A 27,821-nucleotide genomic window follows, 5' to 3' on the forward strand; every position below is an offset into this window, starting at 1 on the left:
GTGCATTAAATTTCATCAGAACTATATATACGTTTTGTACATGTATATTTTAAATGATATGAAAATTTGTGCAAGAAATTGATAAAAATCCGAACTATTGTTAAAGTAGATACTTTGAAGGATTATATTTCAATGCATATATTGGATTCAGCTTTAATTTGAGATGGGACAATTCAAATAAATAGTAGCATAACATTGTGATATCAAGTTTTTGTTTATTCCATGAAAGTGTTTCTATTTCACTTTAATTTTCCATTTCATATTTGCTATCCACTTGGGTTTCTGTTTTTCACATTAGTACTTTACCTGTGTTAGCAAGTACAAAAAATACATTAAATATGTTTCTGTCAATTTGCTAAATGCAATAACTAAACAACAAACCAATTATGTAAAAAAAAAACACACTGAATTATCTCAAAACACATTGTGAGTAATATTCACAAGCTGAGAAAATTCCATATGATGTGAAACATAGCGAGTATTGGCTGCCTTACACCTGACCAGGTAAATTTTCATAGGTTAATGGCTACCTATTCATCAACTCTTATATTAGCAACTGGTCAGTTTAAATGTTCCAATAGCTTTGTCAATTTTTTGTTTTGTTCAGCAGATTGGTAACAAAAGAGTGTCATGGTTGTAGGAAAGTCACTGTAAACTTATGGAAACTTTAAAGAATGTTCTTATGAATGTACAACTCGAATTACAGTTGTCTCTCTTGTCATTTGTTATTAACGTAAAAGATCTTTAGGAAAAGATAAGGAAAAAGAAGTAACAAAATCAAACATTTATTGAAATATGAGTTAAAGTATTCAAACATTAACTAACATGTGAACGATAATAAGGTTGTAAGATACTCCGCAGTGTTAATGTCAAACACTATCATGACAAATAATAATCAAAGAATTTATTTGTATCGGCTCATAAATACTGAAGCAATAAAATAAGGAAAATTTAATGTTAAAAAAAAACAATGTTTACACACTATAATGTAAAAGATACAAGCGAAACAATCTAACTTTGGAATTAGTTTTCATACGTACAATGTCTGTCCTCAGAAGGAAGAGATAGTTAAAGTGTAAGCTCTATGCACTTACTAATTTCTCAGAAACACAAATTTCCAATTTCAGCATTTACTTTTTACACAAAGAAGAATTAAAATTGCTTCCTTACCATACTGAAGTCATAATGATATAATAAGGCAATTATAGAAATCTTTTTAAGGTGATGAAACAAAATAGATATCTTTCTGTAATTTCCTATGGACTATATTGGCACTAAAAAAGACTGACGCTCCAATGACTCCACAAACAGCCCCTATGTAAAAGGCAAAGTCATATGTCCCGTTAATATCTTTCATCAATCCTGAAAGCAGAAATAAATCGTTGAGTTTTATATTTAGATCTTCCTACATTGAAGCTAATGCTACTGATTAAGGTTACTCTTTGAGACACTTGTATAGCATATCAAAATTTGCAATATACCGGTATGATTGTTTGTTTGGTGTTTTTCGTATTGAACTCCTCTTAAATAAAAGTTGATTTCCTCAATTGATATTTCTCTCTTTGTTAAGTTAATCATACATTTGATAAAGTTCGAGTTTTATCTTACCTGATATTGGTGGACCAATAAATGTCCCAATACCTTGAAAGAAAAGTAGAATGCCAAATCCGCAGGACAAATTCTGTTCTCCAAGAATATCGATTATTATTACTGACTGTTGGGAAACGCCATTTCCTAAGAAAAGTCCAAAAAAAGCACACGCCAATCCTAACTGTACGGGTGTCTTTACACATGGAATAAAGAACGTTATTGTACCTTGTGCAAATAATGCAAAATTATATATGTGACTTCTAAATGGCAATATGCATTTTCGGTCAAATAGAATCCCAGATAAAATTCTTCCAACACCATCACAGACCCCTACTACTACCACAGGAAATGATTCGAAATAAACAATTCCCACTGGTTTTGACAAGGCAGGTAAAAATATCATAGCAGACTGGAATGAAACATTAAAGAATAATATGGCGACACATAACCCAAAGAAGCGGACATTTTTTAACAATTTTATATCAAACTTCTTGATCTCTGAGAGGCTACCACTTTTCACATTCTTTATGTTTGTTTGCTGAACAAGTGATCCATTATGATCCTTCTCTAAGTAGTCACTTGATTTTACCGCCATGGTATCATTCTGGTCCTGATCTTGGATACTTCCATTTATTTCAGATCCATTCCTTCTACTCAAATGTTTTGCTTTTATTTTCCTTTACAAATAGAACATTTAAGCATATCAAAGTTGTTTGAATTAGAGTGTGTATAGATCTAAATTTCCATATTTTGCGTTTGATACACAACAGGTATCTTATAATATTAAAGGAATAAAATAGTTCAGTATTCCAACTAAAGCAAGGCAAATTGTGGCATTTTTTCCGTTTTCGGAAAGTATAATTGTGAAAGAAAGACTTGAAAGCGTATCAATGTGATAATGAAATATTAATGTTGTATTTAAGACAACAATGTGCGATTGAATGTATTTACATACAAAGTAAAAAAAAAAGAATCACTGACATTACCTTCGCTCATATTCTAAAAATCGTCTTTGAAGGGAGAAAGGACGTAACAGAAAACCACAAACAATCATTTGGAAAGCGATTCCGGTCATTATCAGGAAGGCACCAAAGTATCCATAATGTGTGAATGATATCTCGACGACTGATGGTATAACAAATGCTCCTAAGGCAACACCTGATGTAGCTAATCCTACAGCTAAACTTCTCCGTTTATCAAAATACAGCCCTACAATCACAACTCCTGGACCATAAGCAAACGCTTTCCCTACACCTTCAATGAATCATTTTTAGATAAAACACCATTTTGAAAATTTAACTTTTCAAATTCACTTTGAATTGGGGGAAGGATCATTAAGGTATAATTATTTCCCAAGAATATCAATTTTGTTATCGTACCACAAAAAATGTTTAAAACATAGAAAATATATAAATATCAAGACAATTAAATGTTTTTAGTCTTTCAGTCAATGCAATGATGCCGCAGTTATACGTCTTTGTGGTAAATTTTGTTGTTTTGTTTGACATATCTTCATCTAGGAAACTGTGGCCACACCCAAGAAATTTATATTTCCACATATAATAAACTATATAATAATGAATGTATTCACCAAAATGAAATTCTTCTTTAGAAAATATGTTAGAAATATGACCAGTAAGTGATCAAAAAGTACAAAACGAACGGAATATCTGAATTTCAGCAAACTTTAAGTTATTAATTAGGCCTTTTAATGAATGAAGTCTCTTCTGTGTTTTCTTCGTTTTTATGGATTCAATTCTTCAAATTAACAATTAAAATTTTACACACTTGATGATTAATTTTCAAATGTATTTTGGGTAAATTATAGCCTTTGAGCAACTCGGCGGGTGTTTCTAGAAAAGCAGAGGACGCTTATCCTACCGGTGCACCTGGTCCATGCTCCCAGTTTTCAGTGGAGTCCGAGTTGCTCATTTACTTTTGTTACTTTGTATGTATGATTTTAGTTACTTTATGTTCTTTGTTGTGCGTGTCTGTTTTCCATGTCTGGTCTGTCCCTGGATTACATTCTTTTGATTACCGCTATAACCTTGATTCCCTTGATTACTCTTTGACTCCCTTCTTCTTTAACTATAAAATTTCATTTTGAAAATCTAAACATAAAATGCCATAAAATATTTATTCATTTAAAACAGGTGTACAATATGATAGTTATCATCATCACACCAAAACTAAAATCACACATAAATAATGTAAACAAATTATCTTAATCTATGTTTCTTCTTTTTAAATTGTGTTAAGGAGTAATCAAGGGAACAAAGATTCTAGCGGAAATAAAGAATAATGTAATCCAGGGACACAACCAGACATGGAAAACAGACACATACAACAAAGAACATGAAATGACAAAAAATACATACAAAGTAACGAAAGTAAATGAGCAACTCGGTCTCCACTAATCATTTGGAGCATGGACCAGGTGCATCAGCAGGATGGTGAGTTATTAAACATGTGTTGTATTTGATTACGGAAATATTTTTTAGTGGTTTGTAATTCCTTATTTAAAATTTATTTCTGTATTTCTATGCCATTTTATTAGATAGTCAGATTGTTGCATATCAATTCCTTTTATACGTACCTCCTAAAATCCCGTAGCTTGCAAACAAAACATATAAATTTGGAGACAAGCCGGAAACAACCATTGAAAAACCCAAAATAAATCCTCCAGTCACTACAACTTTTCTGTAAGAAAACTGGTTGCAAAGTGCCGATGCAATTGGTCCTGAAACATTATCATATATCATAGTATTTCAGTATCTCATCCATTGAAGTATAATTTGATATAGGAACTTTTGTCTATAATTATGAACAATTCATTTGACTTGTAATTTGAAATGTGATAGTTACATGTACACTCTAGAATAATAACGAATTTTAAACGCCCTAAATTAATACCCATACGTCGTCCATACATATTCCTTTACAAATAAATATTCGTTCTTGTTTGCTTTTACAAAGAATAAATATGGTTATGGTTTGTAAATTTTATTATCAAGGCAACCGAACTACTGTTGATATTTTTTGGTAAAACGGTGGAAACAATAGATACTGGGATATATTATGTGTATCATTTACAAAGTAATCATCTCAAACATTATCGTTTATACCAAAGAGATTACGTAGTCTGAAAATTACGACATGAATATTTTGAAAGTTTCAGCTAAAATTGGGTTAAAGAGTAATCAAGGGAACAAACGTTACAAAGGTAATCAAAAGAATGTAATCCAGGGACAAAAACCAGACACGGAAAACAGACATACACAACAAAGAATATAAAGTAACTAAAATCATACATACAAAGTAACAAAACCAAATGAGCAACTCGGACTCCACTAAAAACTGGGAGCATGGACCAGGTGAACAGGTAGGATAAGCGTCCTCTGCATTTCTAGGAACATCCAACGAGTTGGTCATAAAAAGTCAAGTCAAGTCAAGGTATGTAACATAAGCAACATCATTCAAAACTCACCTATACCAAGAGTCAAACTCACTGATAGAGACGTCACCCATGCGGTGATAGATGCTGGTCTGTCAAATTTTTCAGTGAAACGTAGATATAAAATTCCAGCTGCCCTGTTCAAACCAGCTGAAGTAAAGCAATGTTATAACAAATATATAAATGCAAACAATCAGTCTAACACTCATAGACACAAGTAGGATAAACTTTCTTGGAAAAGATTAAATGTCTAACAAACAACAAATTCTTTAGTTGGTTTTTTTTATTTTCAAATTGTTATTTACTTGCACACATTTTAGGAACATAATTTGATCTTATGCAATTGAATTATTTGTGATAGTTCTTACCTACAATCAAGTGAATAACCATACTACTAACAACGATAAACCAGCCCCAACCACCGTCCGTTAGTTCCATTCCAGAAGAATGGTCGTTTTCTAAATTTCCTTTCCATTGCTGTTGTAAATTGTCTTTGTTTGTTTCCTTTAACTCCTCTTCTAACTTATTTACTTTACTTTTATAATCTTCTGCCATTTCTCACTTCGACGTACCTTCCAAAACATTACAAGATATATATAATGTTGTTTTTGACTGATATATTACGAGATACTTTCTATTGAAATTATTTTTGTAAAAAGGAGGGTTGTTCTTAGTGCAAAATAAATTATTATTTGTTAGAATATTTATCATTTTATATCCTGAAGAATTATGTATTACAACTGGAAAATCCTTGTCATAGTATTGTTTTATAAAATAGAATCGCGTCCTTAGTACATATCATATCATACATATATCATACAAAATCCAGTAGTCCTCAACTTTATAAGAACTTTTAAGTTAAAATTCCAATTTTTGGAGCGTGGTTCAGGGTACTAAGGACCTTTGGTAATGACCTGACGAAGAGATTCGTTTTCGGTGATGTTTAAATCTCCCGTAATGACGTGACCGGTGACCATATTTGAATGGAGAGTTTTTGCAAGAACAGTCAGGTGATTTAGCCTTGACGGCCTCAATCTCGAGGCCCTGCAATAGCATTTTATAATTGAAATTTTTGGATGCACTAGGTGAAGTATCGGAATATGAAAATATCGGCATTGATTTGTCTTTGTAAAACTGGGGAAATTTGTTCGTGACGTTTTTGTGATGGAGGATGTTAGAAAAATTAATTGTATCTATACCTTTGCTGCAACCGGTAGTGGAAGAAATGATAGTTTTTCTTCATCTCGGCCTTTGACAAAAACTAGTTTAAATAATCAGTTGAAACCAATATCCAAAATGATGGCCATGAATCTATTTCATGATGAAGTATGTTCAGAAACAGGAGTGTCAAGACTGATTTTGTAAAAGGAGTGTAGTAGAGTGAGAATTATAGCCTAGAGTTTGCTCGAATGTTATGTAGTCCAAGGGGTTTTTGTATGGAAGGAAGACCATCTACTGAGACATCATGCATCTTAGCTGATGTATATAAGGGATGGCTATGACCCCTAGTCTTGAATTTTTGTCAAATAAATTCATCACATGGATGTTTTTTGTTATATAGGCTTGAAAGATTTTTTTATACTCTGTATGTTGTCATTGCACACGTAAGGTATTGCTGTATCCAGTATTCTTCTCTTTTCCTACGATAGCTTTTACGTAGGACAGGATTGTTCCTAGGATGGTACATTTTTCTTTCAAGAATACGAACTTTCATAGAGAGGATTAAATGATCCTGTTCATTAAAATGTTGATAAACCGTCGGGAATTTGGTGGTATTAATTCACGAACGATGACCGCACATCCGTTTGTTTAATTGTTCTGGTGTTTCACCGATATATACTAGACCGTAAACATTTTTGGAAAGTCATGTCTCGGTTACCACAAAGTCCCGCCTGAAATATTATTGAAAATATAGGTCCGGGTGTTAAAGGAATAACCTTACAGCAACGGCAAGCTTGTTGTAAAAGGTGACTTAATAACGCTCAGAATCATGCCCGGGGTCAGGGCGCTCTGCCAACCTAGTACGTCAGACCACAATACGGAGAACACGATCGCAAAAAAATAATGCACCCTTCTATGGTATTTTTAGAAGGAAGTTCGTCATCCTACTGACTTGGTTTATATGTGTTTTCGTAATACTTGATTGAATGGTGTAGACAATATTTGAGCATACAAGCTTGACTATGGTAAAACAAATGTCAAACCTTTAAATAATGTTTTATATAAATTCATTATATGGTTCAGGATGAGTTGCACTTGCAAGATAAGCAGATAATTAAGATTTCTTAGTAACTCATAAACAAGTAACACCCGTGATGGTCCGGGTGTCAAAAGAATAGGCATGCAGCAGCGCTAAGCTTGTTGTAAAAGGCGACTAAATAGTGCTCAGAACCCTAGCTGGGGGCTAGGGCGCTCTGCCCACAGAGCAACTGGGTTGTGTGCCCCATGTGGTGGAATGGGGTGTTATATGCTGGGCTATAATACGGAAAACCTGAACGCAAACCATAGTGGTGCACCGTGTTGGGAAAGATGCCACGCTCCTCGTACGTTAAAAAACCCCTACTGTGGTATTCCTCAGCAGTAGGAACCATAGGGCTCCGACACAGGAGGCTAAATTACCCGACCTTACCCAACTCTCCCTATTTCCAGTGGCAATCAAATTTCTCAACACCATTGTTCTTGTGTCCCATCCCATTTTACGTTTCGTCATCATTTCATGTTCATTTTATTATCCACTTCATGTTCATTGCCTGAATATAGCTGAAATAATGCTGCTCGGGTGTTAAGCCCCAACAAAAAACAAACAAACAAACACTTTTTACTTAACTGATTTGCGTGAATGCTGTAACACTTTAGAATAACTGTCCAGTTAGAATTAGTTAATTCAGTGCTTTTGCTTTACATATAATGAATCAAGTCTTACTTTCCAAGTCACTTGCATAATATGATTAACAAATCTCACATAACTATTCACATTAACACATTTGTGGGTATTTACACGATGTAAAGTCCGGCATGCAATAGGATCACAGGGAAAATGGGCGGATCTTCGTTTAAGCTGAATTTCTTATGAATATAAATATTATTACATTGTAAACTTAGTCCCATTTGATGCAAACATATTCTGGAACTATACATTATAGAATATGCATTCTAATTGGAGAAACTGTAAGGTAACTATATTATAGCTTTATAAAGTTTTAAATAGTTTGAAAGAAATAGGGTCCAAGTAGAGATCTACAATCTTAAAAGAAGTAGAATAATTGAAGCTGATATTTGTGCTATCGAATTCTTTTTTTTAGATGCTTCTAAAAAATCAGCTTTTTGTCCCCTTTCGTCAAATGCGGAAGAGGACTTAGGTTTGCACTCCGTCCGTCCGTCAGTCACAATTGGATTTCCGGACTTTCTTTGTAATGCCTCATCCAATTGATTTCATATTTGGTATATAGTCTTATCATGACAAGTTACTAGTTAAGTTCGAATGACGTTACGGTTGAACGATTTTTATAGAAGTTATGGCCCTTGGACATAGAAAATTTCATGAAATTTTATGTTTTCCGGACTTTTTTTGTAATGCCTCATCCAATTGATTTCATATTTTGTATATAGTCTTATCATGACAAGTTACAAGTTAAGTTCGAATGACATTATGGTTGAACGATTTTTACAGAAGTTACGACATTCAACAGTTTGTATTTCATAGTTAAACACAATATTAAATAAGTACAATCCTACACAAATCAAATGAGTTAACAATGAAAGACTTTTTACCTCCACCAATTTGATTAACGGTGATATATTTAGCAAATACGTTTAATACACAATGTAACTGTATAATTGCAGCTGGCATAAAAGGAAAAAAGACCATTTAAATGAACAAGGAACATGACGACATTATGATTACATTAGATATTATTTTTATTCTGTGTATTTGTGTATCCTCCGTATTTCTGCTTTTGATGTAGATGATTTTTATCCGTGATATAATATACAAACCTTACCTTGGTAGTTATGTGAATCGAACTAAACACGGATTCTATAACCAATAAAGTTATCCGAAATATGTTGATGTAATAGGAGCGTCTCCTGTTGTGAATATTTATTTATTGTAAACAGCAAACATTTTCGATGAGGACATGTGACTTAATGTGATAGTATTCTTATTTGTCTAACCTTTAACTTTGTTTTTTTTTAAATATTATTTAAATAACGAATTTTAACATTTACCCATACTCTTCTTTATTTGAACTCTTTTAAAAGTTGGTCCAAAAAGATTCCTTACGCATGCCTGTTATAAAATAGATTCGGCTTAAATTATAAGATATGTGTATGATCCTTGGAGCTCACTATCTTCAGTTTTGAAAAATTGAAACATTCTTTATCACAACCACTGAGCTGAGTATTCATCTATCAAATTTTTGAAAAGTTTTATTTAAAAAAAAACCAGGAAATCCCCACAAGAAACAAAAAGAATTATGTCATATTGAAAGAACAAATTTTTACAGCAGAACAAATAAATCTGTATCAAATTCCATGAATCAACTTTATAAATGATAATAATTAATCTCACTTTAAAATGCAACACTCTTTCGTATAGCTAAGATAAGACTTAAACATTAATAGATAAATCCAAAAAAGATGTTTAATTAAAGAAAATAAATTATGTTTCCTATTTTTCGCGGAATCTGTTAATAACTATTATCCCCGGCTGTAAAAAAAAATCCAGGATTTCGATTGATTGATGGCACCTGTTAAAAAATCCAATATACCCGAGTGTTGCTAACCCATATACCAGAACGTTGCTAGCTATTCCCCCTGTATACGTCACATGCGTACTTATTCTATGACTTCTACTCCATTTGCACTTTGTTTTCAATGAGAAATTAATTCTATAGAAACAATTATCTATCTGCTATTAAATTTCATCATTGATCCCTAGTTTTATTCCGCGAAACCCTGTAATATCCTCATCTCCTATGCTATGATATAGAATGTCACGATGTTTTCAAGAATGAAAGTCCTGACATAATTATGCAAATGACACACTTGTGATGTTGCAACGCGAGACGTTCTCCTCGAAATTATGGTTGGTCGATTTCTCTTATTTTGAAAGATAAATGTTGAATATTTTGGTAGGTGTAGGGTTCTACGGAAGGGAGTACCCTACATTTTGCAAAAGAATATCCAAATTTTCGATTTTTCATATTTATTTCAGTAAGAGTAAGAAAAACGTCACTTTGACCTACATACTTGTTTCTATTTGTCCCTAAATGCTGTTAATTGTGCAAAGACCTGGATAAAACCGTTATCCACTTTAATATCCGTAGATATGGAGATTTTAAAACCCTTCAGTACCCTGTACACCCTTCGGCTTCGTCTTAAGGCTTACTTGGGTACTTCAGGAAGCTTTGCCTGACCAGTTAATTTCTGTTCACCAAGACAAATCTACCAGTCTTGATATTTCTGTTTTCAACACTTTTTAGTTGCTTAACTATTATGTTTTTTTTTATTTAACAATTTTCTTTGTCTTGTTGACTCATTAAGAGGGCTATTCAGAAGGTTTTTGTATTGTCAAAACCGATTTTTGAGTTATCAATGATGAGACTTCAACGAAATGTCTGGTTTATTTAATAAATGGATATAAATGGTCACAAAAAATGAATAAAAACTTGAATAACAAAGATGAAGTACTGAGACAATGTTAAAAGTAAGAATGAAACTTATTTATTTATGATTTCAACTCAATATCAATAAAACCATACCTTTTGGAGTTGACTATGGCCTTTAGATATTGTTTTGCTTTCAATGAATTAAATTTTTACAAGGATAAATTATTACCATAAATAGTGCTACTTTATTAAATCATTCCATGTAACTTTTTACATAACAAGAAGGGGGAGTGTTTATCAAAAGGACTAACTTGTTTTGTTAAAAAGGGTGCAGAAACTGTGTTTGAATAAGTATAATCTATATTACAAAAAGATTATATCGGAGTAACTATGAATTAAAAGAACAATGTAACAAAATGATGTGCAGAACATATCTTATACGACCACAGAGGAAAAACAACACTTTGAACAAAAAAAGTTTCTTTCATCTTTAACGTGGGACCTTCGAGCTATGTTATAAGACGGTCATAAAACGTGCCTATATTCTGTCGTTGAATATGTTTTTTAAAAAATCTTAGACTTCTTTAGTTTAAAAAAAATATTTTACATAAATTCCATGTTTTTTTTTTCATTTAAGATTACCTAACTTTCTTAGTTTAAAACATGAAGAAACCTGAATGAATTTTCCTTTCCTCTTACGTCTACCCTAGACGACTTTTTATGAGCAACTCCGCGGGGATTTCTAGAAAACCAGAGGACGCTTACTTCCGAGTTGCTCATATAATTGTGTTACTTTATATGTATTATTTTAGTTACTTTATGTTTTTTGTTGTGTTTGTCTGTTTCCCGTGTCTGGTCATGCCCCTAGATTACATTCTTTTGATTTCCGCTGGAATCTTGATTATCTTGATTACTCTTAACCCTCCCATAAACATGAAAGTTAAAATAAAGTTAAACAATCTTTTGTTTTTAATTTAGAGATAAACGTCTTAAACAACAAAATCATGTCATAGAACTTTTGTTCAATAATTATGTGTTAAAATTAATCGAAGGAAAAACAATGCTGCCTATTTAAGAAAGCCGTGTTTTTTTCTTGATTTTGTTCGTTTGTTTCATTTTTTCTAAATAAACAATTTAATTAAATTAACACTGTATGCATTACAGGATTGGATTGACTACGGTATTCCTATGTCAACACCCAGTGACGAAGCTTGTAAATATTTTGATTCTGTTTTAACACAGGTGAGGAAAATTAATCACTCGTATACATTTGCAAAATGTCTATGACAATAAATAAAGTTTTATCAGCACATCTGGACTAAAGGTTTATGTCACAACTTTGTGTCCACCGTCCATAAACGTTAACATTTTGCTCAAATACATGAAACCCACTTGACACTGACTTTTGGGCATGGATTGGTCCGAAAAATACCCTCCATAATTCTCATGTGTTATATTCTACGATGATAAATATGTCATGGAAATTCTATGCGTCATTTTAATTTTGGAACGGCATTTCTCTCTTAATCTCTTAGTCTCTATAATTATTTTCAAAAGGTCTGCTTGTTTCCGCTTGACCAAACCGGATAGTAACCAAATGCCTTAATCACAAACTATCACAAATCTTAGTTGTTATGGACAGTTATTTAACAAAGTTGATATTATGCATATCCCAGCTAGTACGAATCTTTTTCGAAATATTTTATTTGGAGTTTATTGGTAGTTTGCTAAAACAATTTCAACAGAATATTTTAAAATCGTTTTTAAAACAAACATTTTGATTTTTTTCAAAATATTTTGATAAGGTTTTCGAAACATTTTACCGTTTAAGTTTGAAAAAAGTTTCCAGAACTGTTTATTGAAATGTTCTTGAAATGTTTAAATAACATGTCATTGTAATGTTTTTGGATCTATTTTTAAACATTATTTGAATATGTTATAAAAATGTTTCTTATATGTTACGATAAAATATTTTCTGATAATGTTTTCATTACATTCCTTTTGAAACAGGTTAAAACATTTCCAGCTATGGTTTTAATACGGTTTTCTGAAATGTTCAATAAATAGTAAGAGAAACATTTTAATATATTATTTTTAAAAACGTTTTAAAACGAATTTGGAAAATGTTTCTGAACTTTTTTAAATTACATATTTTAAAAAAAAATTCTCAAAAATATCAAATATAGAATAAAAAATAAATAGGCCATGAAATTAAAATTCTGATGATCTAGCACTATAGTATAGAGGCTATATATAATTACATCATTATTTAATTTTTTTTAAATGACCAAACAAGGATACATGTATTATACACATGGATTATACATGTACATGTAATACTAGTTTTCTTAATTTGTCATGCATATTTGATTTTCAATTAGTTCATCCCAGTTTACTGTTCCTTGTCTTTTAATTAACCAACATCGATAATATATAGATGATGGCACCTCCATAGAAATAATGAAATAATAGTGTAAATGGTGTGCCACATGCTGCTATTGAAATAGGTTCTGTTCAACAAGATGTAAGTACAATTCTTTGTAATTAGATAGTTGAAAATTGTATGCCAAAGTAGTGTACTTTGAATAAATACTAGTCTGTGTAACCTTGTTTTATAAACATAGCTGGTCAATTATACTCGACGTCACATACAACACATTTTCGAATTGAAGCTCTACTTTTTAAACCGTCGGGACTTACCGCTAGAGTTGTCTCTCTTTTATTTAATATGAAGATAGTTCGCATATATGCATGACGTGTTAGTACCAACGAGTCGCTTATTAGCTTAAATCATGCGTAACAAATTCTTACGGGAAAATCCCATACTAATATCCGCCATGTTGGTTTCTACAGGACGATCTGTTTACAAACGAAGTTCGTAAGTTCCCGTCGAACTCCGGTGACAATCGTCTGCTTGATCAACTTCTCGGTATTGTACGTTGTTCGCGTAAAATAAATCCGAGATATCCGAAATAACGCCGAAATGCATTCTGGGTTCTTCGGTTTTTGGACAAACCATTTAAAAGTAAATAACATCTCCTAGCAACCCGATCACTGTAAACATGGCCGACTTTTTACAATGTAAATATCGGCACCGAGAATTAAAATCTGACCGGAATTTATCGATTCAATATTTAGGGAGAAGCCGTTTGGCTAAACGAATGAGCAAGTCATTTAAGACAATTTAAACGACGGTAGGTGTCAATAAAGTCGTAGAAAATATTTTTATTCAAATTTTAACAGTATGTTATTTATGTGACGCCGAGTATAGTCATTTTACAATTTCCCAGTCACTAGACAACATCACGCTGTACAAACACTCAAGTGATTTCTGATTTTGTTTTTATTTTGTTTTGATTCAATATGGATTCAATTGCATGTCCGGAACATAATGATAAAGTTAGCATGTCAAAATTTATATCAAACAATTATGTGTTGACCCCGCACGGAGTAAGTTTTTAACTTTTGATTATTTTCTTATGGCAGATAAGTGAATTAATTGATATATTTATATTGCCGAACTTTGTATAAATAGGTGTATTTTGAGCGTCACAAAGAACGTCCTATATATTTGGTTGGGTCTAAAATGTGTAACCCGTACTCGTACTAACTTTTCCCGTACCAAAATAATGTTTTACTAAAATATTCATTCTTACGGTATGTTAAGAACTGAAAATTGCATGAGATATGAAAAAGTCCGTTTCAATTCATTCTCATCAAGAAAATGATGTATACTTTTCAGATATTTCTTGTTTGATCGGTTTTCTGAAGTCAATAGGTCTAAAATGTATCACCAGAAGTTACAATTTACTGACTATTTCTCACTGTCCTGTCCGAATTTAACGTTTTTCTAAAATCAATAGAGGTTGAAACTTCACCCTAAGACTTTAGGTAAAGTTTTGAAAGATTTGATATTGTTTTGAAAAAGAAGTGATTGAGTTTTGATTCTGCACTGTACCTTACATCAATCCCCGTACCAGCAAAGAATGGATACGATCTTATCCAGAATGAAAAACAAAGTATCATAAAAAGCCTGATGAGATTTTAAGTTATCGTCAATGAAAAGTTTGATAATATTATAATGTTCTAATGTCAAATATGCATTAAATTAATACAGATATAAAAATACTGAACTTTGATTTTTGGGTACGGGAATTTCGGGTTATATAATTTAGACATTTTGAAAACAGAAAATCGAATAAAATCTTGTTTTTTCGACAAACATTTTTAAAATCATTAATTCTTGCTTAAACATCATGTCATTTTGTAAATGTGTACCAACTCTTAGCTGAAAATAGCTAATAATAATGACGAAATTGACAAAATAGTATGTGGACACGGGGAAAAGTTGGTACGGATACGAGTTATACATGTTGGACTGTACCTAGATATTTACACCGTCACTAGTTTTGCCAATGTTTACATTCAACCTTTACGTTAATTCCTGACCAAACCTGGTACTTTTAAGGTATGTGTCAAAGAAAACAACTATCTTCTGAGTGAATATAGACGTTTGGTGTCAACAGTTTACAGTCATTTTGAAGTGTGTATTTTCCAACAGTTTTGGATTACAGATGTATGTTTAAACCATTTTTCATCGTCATGATAGCTGTATGGATATTGTGATTATGTGTATGAGTACTGGTATTTTGTATTTATAACATTACTTCATGTCCTGCATGTACGGGAAGCCAAATTGACAGAAACTTTGAAACATGTCAACTACACATATTGTCAAAATTAAGTTCATAATATTGAACGTGTTCTGTTAGTTTTGAATATTATGATTTTTTACATATCTATGTTTGTAAAATTATGCTCATGCCTAATGATTTAATGTTCCCAATAAACCAAGATGATTAATTTTTTTTTCTCAAGGTAAGTTTTATATAGTGATGAGAATCTGATTGGACCATGACATGGCATTTGTTAGTCTTTTAGTGTATATGTTCATTCATTTGACCGCAATATGCAATCACTGTCTTACATAAATCAGTAGCAGATCTAGAAACTCCGAAAAGGTAGGGAAATACGGCCTTTGAGGGGGCTCACTATTGGTAGTATCATTAATTTTCTATAAAATTAAATTGTTTTTTTTTTTCAAAAATGAGGGGGCCCTGGGTCCATCTTGGATCCATCTATGTTTTTTTGCTGAACTTCAATAAAGTTTTAATTATAGAACACATGTATGAAGTTTGGTTTTATGGACATCCATTTACTGTTTGAAGAGGATATATATTTTAAAGGTGTATATAGCTCTGCTCACAACAATTTCAGCTTAAAAAATCAATTCATGGTTTTTCAAAGTGCAAATAAAATCTTGATACAAAACAGCATGTTTTAATCTAGAAGACAATAGTATTTCCATGATTGACACATACACCTGTTGCAAAAAAATCTAGTAATATGTAATTGATAGTATGTATATTTTTTAAAACTACTGTAGGTATGTATATCGTGACTATACCACTAATCATGCACACCCTTTTTGTGAAACCAAAGAATGGAAAATGACGCTGCTTGAGATGCCTGAAGATCAATAAGTGAACTGAGAAAACCTAGTTTTGAAATTTCCTTTAGTTTGTTGCCGCATCTACAAAATATAGAGAACTCCACAAATTTCTTATCTCATGTTAGACCTGTTGTATGTGTATGCGATTTTTTGCATTAAAGTATTCATAATTCAAAATTGTTTTTAAAACATGTTATTGAAAAACCATTATAATGACATAATAGTGAATGATTGTTGAAAACGTTATTATAACATTTCTGCAACCATACATTTTTAAGTTTTAAAAACATTTCTAAAAATGTTTTCAGTTATTTTAAGGAAACGCTATAATAACATTATAGTGACTGGTTATTGAAAACATTATTATTATAACATTTCTGCAACCATACATTTTTACGTGTTAAAAACGTTTCTAAGAAATGTTTTCAGTCTTTTTAAGGAAACGTATCTAAATTATTTTTATTACTTGTGCTAGCTGTGATGGTGCTTGTAGAAGAGGGTATTACATCTCAATACCAAACAATGTAAATTTATCACACGAGGAAGATATTGTTGCTAAGTACAGAAAACAATACTCGACACAACTAAGGCATATATCTCTTATCCTGCTTCTTTGGTGAAATTATCTTTGCATTACTGTCTATGTCTTAGGAGGGAAAATTGAAACAATGGGATGAGGAGAATTTGGCGTTAATCTCTGCTAATAATTAACAAAATGTTATGTAACATAACAGGACGTAAATATGAAAGTGTTTCCACATACATTAAACATTTCGTTTCGTTTAATAGAAAAAGTAGCTATCAGCTTTTATTGTGACTCAGAAATAAGCTACAACCGTTTTAAGTTGCTTTTGAAACTCTATATGGAACATATTTTTTTCATTTGTCTCAGCTAATACTAGACCAATATCTATCAAAGATAAAGGAATGACGAAAAAATAATTGAATATTGGTCCCATGTGATTAAAAACCATTCCAAAATACAATTAGAGGGGTATCTAATAAGAAAATGAAATAATTTGGATAATATTTCAAAAACACATAAACTGATTAAAACAAACAATAAAATCACACACACACAAAACTGAAAATACACACAGAAAAACCTCATCATGAACTCCACGAGCAAACTAAATATCGGTGGGAATTTTCTGTAATAGACAGATTTAATAAGGATAATCAAAAATCGACATAAAACATGTGACAATATCAACGACATATGTAAGAAAGCCGGAATCGTGATGTAACACAGCAATTAATCTTGGGGAAAACACTGACATCGTGTCAAGAATTTACTTGAGAATTTTAAAGGAAATGAAATGTATCACTCTGTCATTTCAACGACCTCTACATGATAGTAGTGTTTTTGTATCTGTAATTGATAAAATACTGTTATCAAGTTCCTTAGGCTGTCAATCCGGTAAGACGTGTAAAAATTGAAGATATGTTGTCATCTGTGAGATACAAATTTCATATAGGTCAATCAAATAATGATGACGACCAATCTAAAGGGATTACTCAGGTGTTCCTTGATCGCTAAATTTTATATTTCAAAGTATGATTTCAGTATGTAGGGTGGTATGAGGATCATACTTTTGGTGGTATCGAAGCCAGTATCAACAAAATGATGGAAGCGGATCCAAACTTCGGTATGTTATTCAGAATTATATATATTTATACATATATATATATGTGTGTGTGTGTGTGTGTGTGTGTGTGTGTGTTGGACCATCCTTACCAAATATGCACCAATGCACTATTTTTGTTTTTTCTGCTCTGTTAAACAATTTGCCATCTGCATTAATCTTGGCAGTAAATCATTTCAATCTAAAAATTACCATAATGAAAATCAGTAGACACGCTTTGATCCTAAAAGTTTCAAAATCATTCTACCACATTGATGAAAGAGGAAATGTTGTTTAAAGTTTTAGGTCATGTCTTGAAAAATGGATTGGATTTATCAGGGCTAAGTAAAAACATTCACAACTGTAAATCCTTAAAGGAAAATATTGATATCATGAATAGCATTGTTGATCATCAAGATATTTCAAAGCGAGAGAAAAGTCATGTTACTGCTGTGAAGTTATGGTCGGAGGGGTATGTGGACTATAAATATAAATGTAAAATTTACTTTTTTTCAATTTTACTGGCATAGTTATGTACACATAATGTATGTTCCTTAATAAAGTCAATAGCATGATAATAATACAATGTTTCAATCAGTAACATAGCAAGTTTTCATTTACAGTACACTTGCTAGTAAAGTGTAATAAATATATCACGAGAATGAATTTGATGAATATGTCAAAGCGACAACAACTGGTATGCTTACGGTCACTCATGGGTCTTCAATGAAAGATGTGGAAACCCTTACACCACATGGCAAGCTACAGCTGGTCATTTAACCTGCATTATACACTGGTACAGCGAAATAGCTGCCGCAATATACCCCGGCAACTTACAAGTAACCGAAAGTGAAAACGAAACAACTTACAAAGGCCATAAATTCTTGACTTGGGACATGCGAAAAAAATGCGGCTGGGTTATAGTACTTAAATGTACTTATATTACTTTAACTATATCTTCATAATATCTAAAGTGTTACTGATAAACAAAAGATATATTTGTATTCTTACAAACCCGTTCTATCAATTCATAATGTATCTAAAGAATATCTGTAATGCAATACTTTAACTTAAACCTCTGTATTTTACAAGTTGTAGAAATAGAAAAGCAACTTTTGCTCCTGCAGAAATAGTGAAAAACAAAATATAATTAAATACTATTTTTAAAATTTGTGTTTAGGCATCTAAAGAATGCTTGCAGTGTTTGGGAGAGTATTTTAATGGAGAATCCTATTGATATGTTGGCTGTAAAGTTTGCCCATGACTGTTATTACTGTCTGTCATATCACCAACAAATGAGAGATTCTATTGCGAGAGTGTTGCCGTTCTGGAATATGTCAATGCCATTATATGGGTAATATATTCAAGTAATAGACATTTTTGTCGTCTCCACTTTAGGTGATTAGGGTCTTTTTAGTTATAGTTTAAACTTGACCATTTAAAAATATTGTTTTAAAAGATCGAAAAAGTCTTTCTTAAATAGTTTATGCTGTCCACAAAATGTTTCCCAGAAAGTTCACTGTGACCTTGTTAAATTGTTGTAAGGGGTTTATTTTGCTTATCTGCTTATGTTCGTTTCATTTATTCGGTCATTCAATTAAATGGTATGGTAATGCTTTTGATATATTCAGGTATTTGGTTGGTATGCATGCCTTTGGTCTTGAAGAATCCCATCTCTACGATGCAGCTAGAACACAGGCTAAGAGAGTAAAGAGAATTAATGACTAAGGAAAACTGAGCATTTGTTCATACATGTGATGATTGAATAATTAAATTTTTTGCTGGTCTTCCTATATAGCATTTATTCAAAAAAAAAAAAAACAAAAAAAAAAAAAAACAAAAAACAGCTGAAAGTGCATGCCGTTATTGATATGAAAGTAAATAGGCCATGTTTTACCATTACGGGTTATTGTTTTGGTACTTTGTTCTTTTATTGCTCGTTAGCTCAAAATATAAATGAAATACTACTTGGGAAATTGTATCCCCAATATGTTTGCAATATGTCGGAATGATATCATAGTACGTTCTCGTTATTTACATTACGTAACTTGCCATTTAAACCTGTTTATGTTTAATGTTAGTATGTTGACTTGCTTCAAGATATTTTCATGATCAATTACCATCTACTATTTATCTTTAATGCATAGTGTTTGTGTTATTTTTCATTAGGCTTTAGAAATTAATCGTCATGATGCATGGGCGACACATGCACTTGCACATGTGTATGAAATGACGGGACAGCACGAAAAAGGCATTCAATTTATGACTAGTACTGAATCCGACTGGAAGGTAACTCCAATATAGGTTGAAAAGACGGAAGTTGCAGTTTATAAAGATAAAAATGCATCAGTCATGGCTTTTGAGGGCGATTGCCTCTAGGAAACTTTTGACTATTAGGAGAGTTGAAAAGTCAAATCTGATATCAAGACGAATAACAAGGTTTCAATTTAGGTGTGCAGTAAGGAAAATAAGACATAGATTATTAAAACATTCTTCTTGAATTGATTGTCAAATTCTATGACCTGTCATTACCATAGGTGGTAGGTCAAATTTTCTATATTTGCGTCTTTATTATTTGTAGTATCTTGTGTTTAAAACGTTATTCTTTCGTTGTTATCTGTTAAGCATAGCAACGAATGTGAATATTGAGATTGATATTATCCTGTCTAAGAATGTGTACTAGTTTTTATTTAAATATTTTTGTTTTTATTCTAGACGTGTGGAATGACAGCATGTCATAACTATTGGCACTTAGGTCTTTTTTTCATTGAAAAGGTATATCGATATTTTAGTATGCTTTTTCATATTAAAAGTAGTGTATTTCATGAAGCAAATCATATATACATGTATAAAAAGTTGAAAACTATTAAGCAGAAAACTTAATGTTATCAAAATGGTATGAATATTTTCATTTAGCAATATATAAAATGAAATAAGTTTTTTTAAATAAGACGATTAATTTTTATTTATAACCTGAAACAGCCAAAAGGAGAAGTAGCACATCCCTCCAAAGCACCTGATTTGCCCGGTTTTGTGTGTGTATTTGTTAATTGCTTTATGTCAATTTGTTCTTCAAATTATGTATATATATAGAACCCGGCTGTTTCTCGCATGTTTGACAGTTCAGTATTCCGCACCATGAAAACTGCTTTGTTCAACGGGTCATAGTTTTCCTTTCTTCTTTCGTCTCCCCCAGATGATTTGACATTTTATGAGCAACTTTCTAGTTGTTTCTAGAAGAACAGTGGACGCTTACCCTACCGGTGTACCTGGTACATGCTCCCAGTTTTAGTGGAATTCGAGTTGCTCATTTACTTTTGTTACTTTTATATGTATTGCTTTAGTTACTTAATGTTCTTTGTTGTGTTTTTTCTGTTTTCCATGTCTGGTATTTTGCCTGGATTACATCATTTTGATTTTTGCTATAATATTGTTTCCCTTGATTACTCCTTCATTTTTTACCCCCGCGACGCGTCGCCAGGGGACATGGAATGCCGGGCGTTCGTTCGTCCATCCGTTCGTCCGTTCTTCATCCGTCTGTTCGTCCGCGTTTTTTTCCTTTTTTTTTTTTGTTATGCTTTTAAATATAAGAATATCGAAAGAATATCGTTTGGCTAGATCCTTCAATCTCAGTTTCCGCTATATAGATGACGTATTATCTTTAAACAATCCTAATTTCGGGGATTTGATACATTGCATCTACCAAAAGAACTTGAGATAAAGGATACTACACGCCTGTGAAGTCAGCCTCATAACTTGGCCTACACTAAGAAATCGATGGTAAAGGAAAACTATTGCCAAACTTTACAATAAACGTGATGACTTTTCATTCAGAATTGTCAACTTTCCTTTCATCTGTGGCAACATCCCTTCGGCTCCTGCGTATGGAGTGTTCATATCACAACTCATACGTTATGCCAGAGCTTGCCGAAACTACGCATACTTTTTGAATCGCGCTAGAACTCTAACAAATAGGCTTCTGGAGCAGGGTTATGTTGCTACAAGATTGAAGTCATCACTACAGAAGATTTATGGTCGTTATCATGAACTCGTGGATCGTTATGATGTATCCATCAGCACCATGAGAACTGATTTATTCAACGGGTAATAGTTTTCCTTCCCTCGTTTGTCTACCCCGGACGACTTTTTATGAGCAACTCGGCGGGTGTTTCTAGAAAAGCAGAGGACGCTTTCCCTACCCGTGCACCTGGTCCATGCTACCAGTTTTTAGTGGAGTCCGAGTTGCTTATTTATTTTTGTTACTTTGTATGTATGATTTTAGTTACTTTATGTTCTTTGTTGTGTATGTCTGTTTTCCATGTCTGGTCTTTGTCCCTGGATTACATTCTTTTGATTACCGTTATAACCTTGATTCCCTTGATTACTCTTTTACCAAAAAAGTTTGTTTTTGGTATGTGGCCTTATTATAGGCTTTCGACTTTGGTTACGGTTGAATGATTTTTACGGAAGTTATGGTCCTTGGACTGAAATATTCAGTGAATTTAGTTTTACGCACTTTTTTGTAATGCTTTTACTAATCGATTTTAAATTTTGTATGTAATCTTACTATGAGAAATTACAGATTAAGTTCGACTGTAGTTACGTTTGAACGATTTTTACGGAAGTCATGGCCCTTGGACAGAAAATTTCAGTGAATTTACAGTTTTCTGCACTTTTTTTGTAATACTTTTACCAATTAATTTTACATTTTGTTTGTAGTATAACTATGTAAAGTTACAGATTAATTTCGACTTTGATTACGATTGAATGATTTTTACGGAAGTTATGACCCTTGAACTTAGAGAATTTCAGTATATTAACAGTTTTCTGCACTTTTTTTGCGGGGGGGGGGGGCATTGGAACTCTGTTTTATTTATTCAAGTTTCGTTTAGTCATTAAGAACTGATAAATAATTTTGAAATATTGACTTGCAAGAAAGAATGACATATTTTTTTTTGTTCAAAAGGGTAAACGTGGTCTTTCTTGATTACCGCTATAATCTTGGTTCCCTTGATTACTCTTATTCACAAAACGATGGTAATCATATTTAACAGAGACAGAAATGACATAAACGAAACTTAATCCAAAATAATGAAACGTTCTTCTGTTGAATATTTCTTTTCATATAGATCTTTTTATTTCATTTCTTATGATTTACAGGGTGACTTTGGGGAAGCTTTTGAATTGTATGACTTGGAGGTAAATATGATGTTATTAATGCCACATGAAAAATAAAGGTTTGCATAACATAATGACAAATAACAAATATTGTTATCATAAAAGGTCCTTTGTATAACGATCTGGTGCCTAATTACTTTATTGAGATTTAAAAGTCATTTTATTTTTATATGTACATTGTAGATTGTATATTTGGGACATTGTGAATTGAGATTTTTCAAGGCCTTAACAGTGACAATAGTACAATGATATCTTTCAGATTAGTAGACGAGCATTACATTCGAAATCTACAATGGAAGTTGTTAATTCTATTTCATATCTAAGCAGACTGCAGATTGAAGGTTTGATTTCAAATGTCGCCATTGATAAGGAATCATTTAATAAACTTAATAAACATAATTGAATTCGCATATAGAAAAGTACAAAGACAGAATTAATGCAAACGAACCTTACATTAGATATTCTGTGCTTTGATTGATAATTGTTTAGAAAAAATAAAGTTGAGATTTATTTTTGGATCCAGGATCGTCACTAGTTACTTGTTGGATATTTTATAACAAAATTATCTACGCGTTTTCCTGTGCAGAGAGCAAAACCATTATACAATACAGTTGTGTTTATTTTACAAAGGCTTTAAACTAACAGACAAATTTAAGGCCCTTATTGAAATATGCCACAGCCATCTCGATGACCACATTATGGGTTTTATTGATGCTAACTTCATGTTGGCTTGTCTTGGTGCCAACAATCCTGAGACAACAGAACTACTCAAAAGATCTATCAAGGATTTTATCCGGTAATATTTCAAATTAATTTATTTTATTTTATCTTTCATATTTGTTAAAGGTTATTTACACCTGCCGAGAACACCTCATTTTACGTATCCAGATTGAAATGACTTTCATTCTGTTGATTCATTATCACCGAAATGATGGTGTAAACTCACTGAACAAAGATTTCATATATTTTTTAACGTTGACTTTCACAAAAATACTCAATAAAAACTGCAAATTAAACTAGGATATTGTTATTGCATAGAACCAAATTTGAATAAAAATTAGGTGGGACATAACATTTATTTTTCCCATTTTAAACCGTAATTCGTTTTTCTAGTTGAGTCAAGAAATAAAATTTAACTTATATATCCAAAACCAGAGGAGATAAAAAAATAAATGTGGTTTTAATCTTGTAGATTTCTACGAAAGTCTATTGTGTGACACTTCTTTTTGTGTGTATGTATTTTTATTTGTGTTTGTATCTTCCATTCTTGACAACCTTTAGACAGATCAAAACTTTAATTGATGCAACGATTCTTATTCCAAAGCAGTTGTCTTGAACTTGAACAGCATCTCCATACTGTAATTTTTGTTTTTGTTGTTGTTGTTAGGTATTATCCAATACGAAGTCTTGTTTACATCGCATCGTTTTTAAATAGAACATACATTTGTGTGAACGATGGTGTCTATATCAAGAAAATGTTTTGAAACTTATGTTAATAATTGAAAACCGTTTCATCTTTATAATTATAAGAGTTACCTTCGACAAATATTACTTGTATCTGCTGATGACCAATTGCAATGAATAATGAAATGTTTTAAAGGAATGGAACAGGTGATACTCATGATATTATGAAATCATTTGGAGCCGATGTTTGTGAGGCGTTAGTGGCGTATGATGATGAAGATTTCAGTAAAGTTGTTGACATTATATATCCAAAGAGATATGATATTATCAGAATGGGTGGCAGTAATGCTCAGGTTTGTTAATTTGCCATTGAAATGAGACAAGTTTTGGGAAATTATTGTTTTGAAATTCGTAAAACAGTGTCCGACAAAAAATGGCTCGGGGAAACGGCTAGTATATTATTTGTTGAACTTCTCTAAAGGTTGTCAATTTTTTCCGGTTTTATAAATTAATATCACTACATTCAACAAGTTTTCTGCCTTTTTTGTAAATTTTCAAAAATCATTACAGCGAGGACAAAATATGTATATACAAAAAGAAAGATAATGTACTATAAAGTAATACAGAAATAATGATGATATTGAAAATGGTCAAAATTAATCTGACAGTATTCCTTGACTAAACATTCTCATACTCGTTTTTTACCTATTTTTAATATCGTTATGAAACACAGTACATGCACAATGGCAGAAGAAAAAGACCACATATTTGTCCTTTAGTTTAAAAGTCATATTCATGTCAGCATGAATTCATTAATTTACCAAAATACAAAATGACGTTTTGTACTAGTAAAGATACAGCCGGTAAATGTGCATATCGCAAAATGTTTTCGGAGCTACAATCCTTTCAAGTTTACATATCATTTAAACTGGGGTTCGTCATCGGCACTCTCTAACCAGTACACTTGACCATGTAATATGTAAATATATTCATACCTACAGGAATTCTTAAATCAATAATATGACTTACAGCTGGGTCGTTTTTAAAGAAATAAAATTGACAGATGTTGTCCATGTAACTTCTCTGAACACTCATTAAATTTCATAAAACTTTATAGTAAAAAAGTGTGTTCTATGTAGATATCCACACACTCCATATTGTTAAGTCGACTTATGTAAGGTGTATCACTTTCTTCTTTATACTTTACTATTTTGATTTAATATCCAGCAAAAATGTTTCGTTTAAAACTTTTACTTTAACTTAAATGTGTCCATATATCTCGATCGTTTACACTATCTGTACTTTTCTTAATCAATGACATATATTTAAAGCATAATTTGAATAGAAGTAGATTAAGTTTTAATGTTCACATAGTTATGTTTCGTATCATAATAAAGCAATTCAGGTTGTTACTGCTGCATATGAAAATATATTTCAAAATGTAAATACTATGTTTTCTCTTTCCTTACAGCGAGACATGTTTAATCTGATTCTAATTCATGCAGCTATCCGATCAGAACGCAAAATCCATAAAAAGTTAGCTAAGTAAGTACATTATTAGGAGCCATTTATACTGTGACTTTAGTTTTTTTTTTTCTATTTAGCAAAAAAAGTAAGTTCAACCATTCATAAGTATGTTATAACCAAATAAGTGAAAACAATATAGTAGACTGTAGTGACAACCAGATCAACTTTACCTTAATGCATGTAAAGTTTTTAATTTTCAATTTAGGATGCTGATAAGTGAACGGAGGTCATTAAAAGAAAGCTCACCTTTGACAGACCGTATGGAGAATCGTCTTTCTGCATTATCTGATGACTGACTGTTGCCATGTAAACCTGAATACATATTGAATACCTTGATTTTGTCATCTATATATTAAAACCTAGTGTTAGATATTAATTCAAATGCTTATAGAAATACAATGGCTACAATCAGACAATACTTACACTTAAAGCAGTCCGTTGTCGTATTCCGACCATCTCGTTGAGTATTATCTTAATATTCTCTAACGGGAGGATCGACTTTACAAAGTTAGGACTGTAAAAGGAAGATAATCAATAGATTCCGTCTTCCGGTATTTACATGTTATCTGTAATTATGATTAATTATGATCTGTCATACATGATATGAAGTGACATAAATATTTTAAAAAATATATTAAGGAAGGAATGATGCTTGGCATCATAATTTGTTTTATTACTATATTTCAAGATCTTGCAAATGTCTGAAATTTGGTTTAGTAGTAATGTCTTTTAAAATGGCAATGAGAGCAATTTTGTTTTTTTTTGTTTCAAAATGCTTTGAACATATGTAATTATACTTTATACACAACAAATAAACACCTTTATTTCTAGCATTATTCGTGTTTATGCTTGCTTTGTCTATTGCATGATCAAAACGTACTATCTAAATCGTTTGATTTGTTCTTAATCGTTGGTTGTGAATTAAAAATATTCTTTTTTCTCTTACAAATTCGTCTAGTTCCAAATAAAATATCATTATAATATTATAATTCAATCATGTAGTAATCTGTCTGCAATCATTTTATTCACTTGTGTTTCACAATGGCATGAATGACTATAACAATGCCAAAAATACTTGTGTTGAAATTGTCTTGAAATGTACTCAAACTCAAAAGAATTCCAACTTTGAATCTATTAACCTTTCGAAAAATAATCACGATCTTATTCTCAAACTCAAACCAGTCTTCCTTGTCAATAGTGCAGTGTTAATCAATGCAAAAATGTTCTTAAGTCTCAACCTTTTATTCACAATTTCTGTCATTTTGGTTCAATTTACATACTGCTTGACCGGTGTGGAAAGAAATGTTCTCATCACCAGTGACTTTTTTGTTGTCAGAGTACGATTGGCTTAGAAGTCGATTGTCCTGGACTCCATCTTGAATCGCCTCGATTGCCATTGTAGTTATATTTCAGTTAAATGGGATAATTTGTGTGTTTTCTTCCAAAAATAAGAATTATGAAGGGACTCGGGAAGATTTGAAGTGAAAAAGCCGTTTGGTTTCTTTGTTTGGAATGTTTGCGTTTGTGTGACGTCAATATGTTTCCTACGAATCGGAATCATAACGTTTCGCACGCTTTTCATTTGTGGGTATTTTTGACGTTTTTATGGCATCAGAGAAATAATCTACACTTAAAGCTTGTTGATTATGAATTTCTCACATCTCGTGAAATAAATTTTATAGTTTGAATAGCTCGGCAATCCTCGCTATCAAAACTGTAAAATTTATTTCACTCGGTGTGAGAAATTCCATAATCAACTCGTTATCGTTGTAGATTCTATATTTCAAAGACCTTCATTTGTAGCTTTTTTATAAAGATTATAGTAAAATAGTCACAAGAAGATCGAGAACTTTTTAGCGGAAGTACAAAAAACGCAATCCACGGACAAAAACCTGACAGGGAAACATACACACACAACAAAA

At 31.9% G+C, this 27,821-nt stretch overlaps 2 protein-coding genes across 5 annotated transcripts; one reads left to right on the top strand and one right to left on the bottom strand.

Moving 5' to 3' along the window:
* Positions 1 to 772: 772 nt before the first annotated feature.
* LOC148618921 (monocarboxylate transporter 14-like) lies at positions 773 to 9,173 on the bottom strand. 2 transcript variants are annotated; one of them, XM_088578290.1, is made up of 7 exons: positions 9,046 to 9,173; positions 5,413 to 5,616; positions 5,078 to 5,194; positions 4,187 to 4,330; positions 2,577 to 2,844; positions 2,170 to 2,267; positions 773 to 1,362 (listed from the first exon to the last, which is right to left on the bottom strand). In XM_088578290.1, exons 2-7 carry the CDS (start codon positions 5,597 to 5,599, stop codon positions 1,217 to 1,219), a joined length of 960 nt encoding a protein of 319 aa, XP_088434416.1. In that variant the 5' UTR covers positions 5,600 to 5,616; positions 9,046 to 9,173; the 3' UTR covers positions 773 to 1,216. The 2 variants fall into 2 exon arrangements, with proteins under 2 accessions (XP_088434416.1, XP_088434415.1); XM_088578289.1 differs by having other exon boundaries at positions 1,609 to 2,267.
* LOC148618922 (tetratricopeptide repeat protein 38-like) lies at positions 8,154 to 26,732 on the top strand. 3 transcript variants are annotated; one of them, XM_088578291.1, is made up of 15 exons: positions 8,161 to 8,217; positions 11,818 to 11,895; positions 15,122 to 15,196; positions 17,733 to 17,814; positions 18,091 to 18,262; positions 18,971 to 19,144; positions 19,422 to 19,497; positions 19,960 to 20,079; positions 20,506 to 20,565; positions 22,951 to 22,989; positions 23,228 to 23,309; positions 23,599 to 23,764; positions 24,569 to 24,725; positions 25,844 to 25,917; positions 26,105 to 26,732. In XM_088578291.1, exons 1-15 carry the CDS (start codon positions 8,191 to 8,193, stop codon positions 26,193 to 26,195), a joined length of 1,473 nt encoding a protein of 490 aa, XP_088434417.1. In that variant the 5' UTR covers positions 8,161 to 8,190; the 3' UTR covers positions 26,196 to 26,732. The 3 variants fall into 3 exon arrangements, with proteins under 3 accessions (XP_088434418.1, XP_088434417.1, XP_088434419.1); XM_088578292.1 differs by lacking the exon at positions 15,122 to 15,196 and having other exon boundaries at positions 8,154 to 8,217; XM_088578293.1 differs by lacking the exons at positions 8,161 to 8,217; positions 11,818 to 11,895; positions 15,122 to 15,196 and adding an exon at positions 16,527 to 17,585.
* The last annotated feature ends 1,089 nt before the right edge of the window (positions 26,733 to 27,821 follow it).

The sequence above is a fragment of the Perna viridis genome, chromosome 4, assembly GCF_037379345.1.
Source record: "Perna viridis isolate PV_CMFRI_1.1 ecotype Kerala chromosome 4, ASM3737934v1, whole genome shotgun sequence".
Lineage (NCBI taxonomy): Eukaryota > Metazoa > Mollusca > Bivalvia > Mytilida > Mytilidae > Perna > Perna viridis.

Excerpts from the sequence above, each read along its gene's own strand:
- LOC148618921 (XM_088578289.1), bottom strand. The coding sequence starts at position 5,599 with ATGGCAGAAGATTATAAAAGTAAAGTAAATAAGTTAGAAGAGGAGTTA. Across the intron at positions 5,195-5,412 it reads GGTTATTCACTTGATTGTAG|CTGGTTTGAACAGGGCAGCT; the intron begins GTAAGAACTATC and ends GCTTTACTTCAG. Across the intron at positions 4,331-5,077 it reads GAGTTTGACTCTTGGTATAG|GACCAATTGCATCGGCACTT; the intron begins GTGAGTTTTGAA and ends ATAATGTTTCAG.
- LOC148618922 (XM_088578291.1), top strand. The coding sequence starts at position 8,191 with ATGCATTCTAATTGGAGAAACTGTAAG. Across the intron at positions 20,566-22,950 it reads GTCTTTTTTTCATTGAAAAG|GGTGACTTTGGGGAAGCTTT; the intron begins GTATATCGATAT and ends TATGATTTACAG. Across the intron at positions 23,765-24,568 it reads TCTATCAAGGATTTTATCCG|GAATGGAACAGGTGATACTC; the intron begins GTAATATTTCAA and ends AATGTTTTAAAG.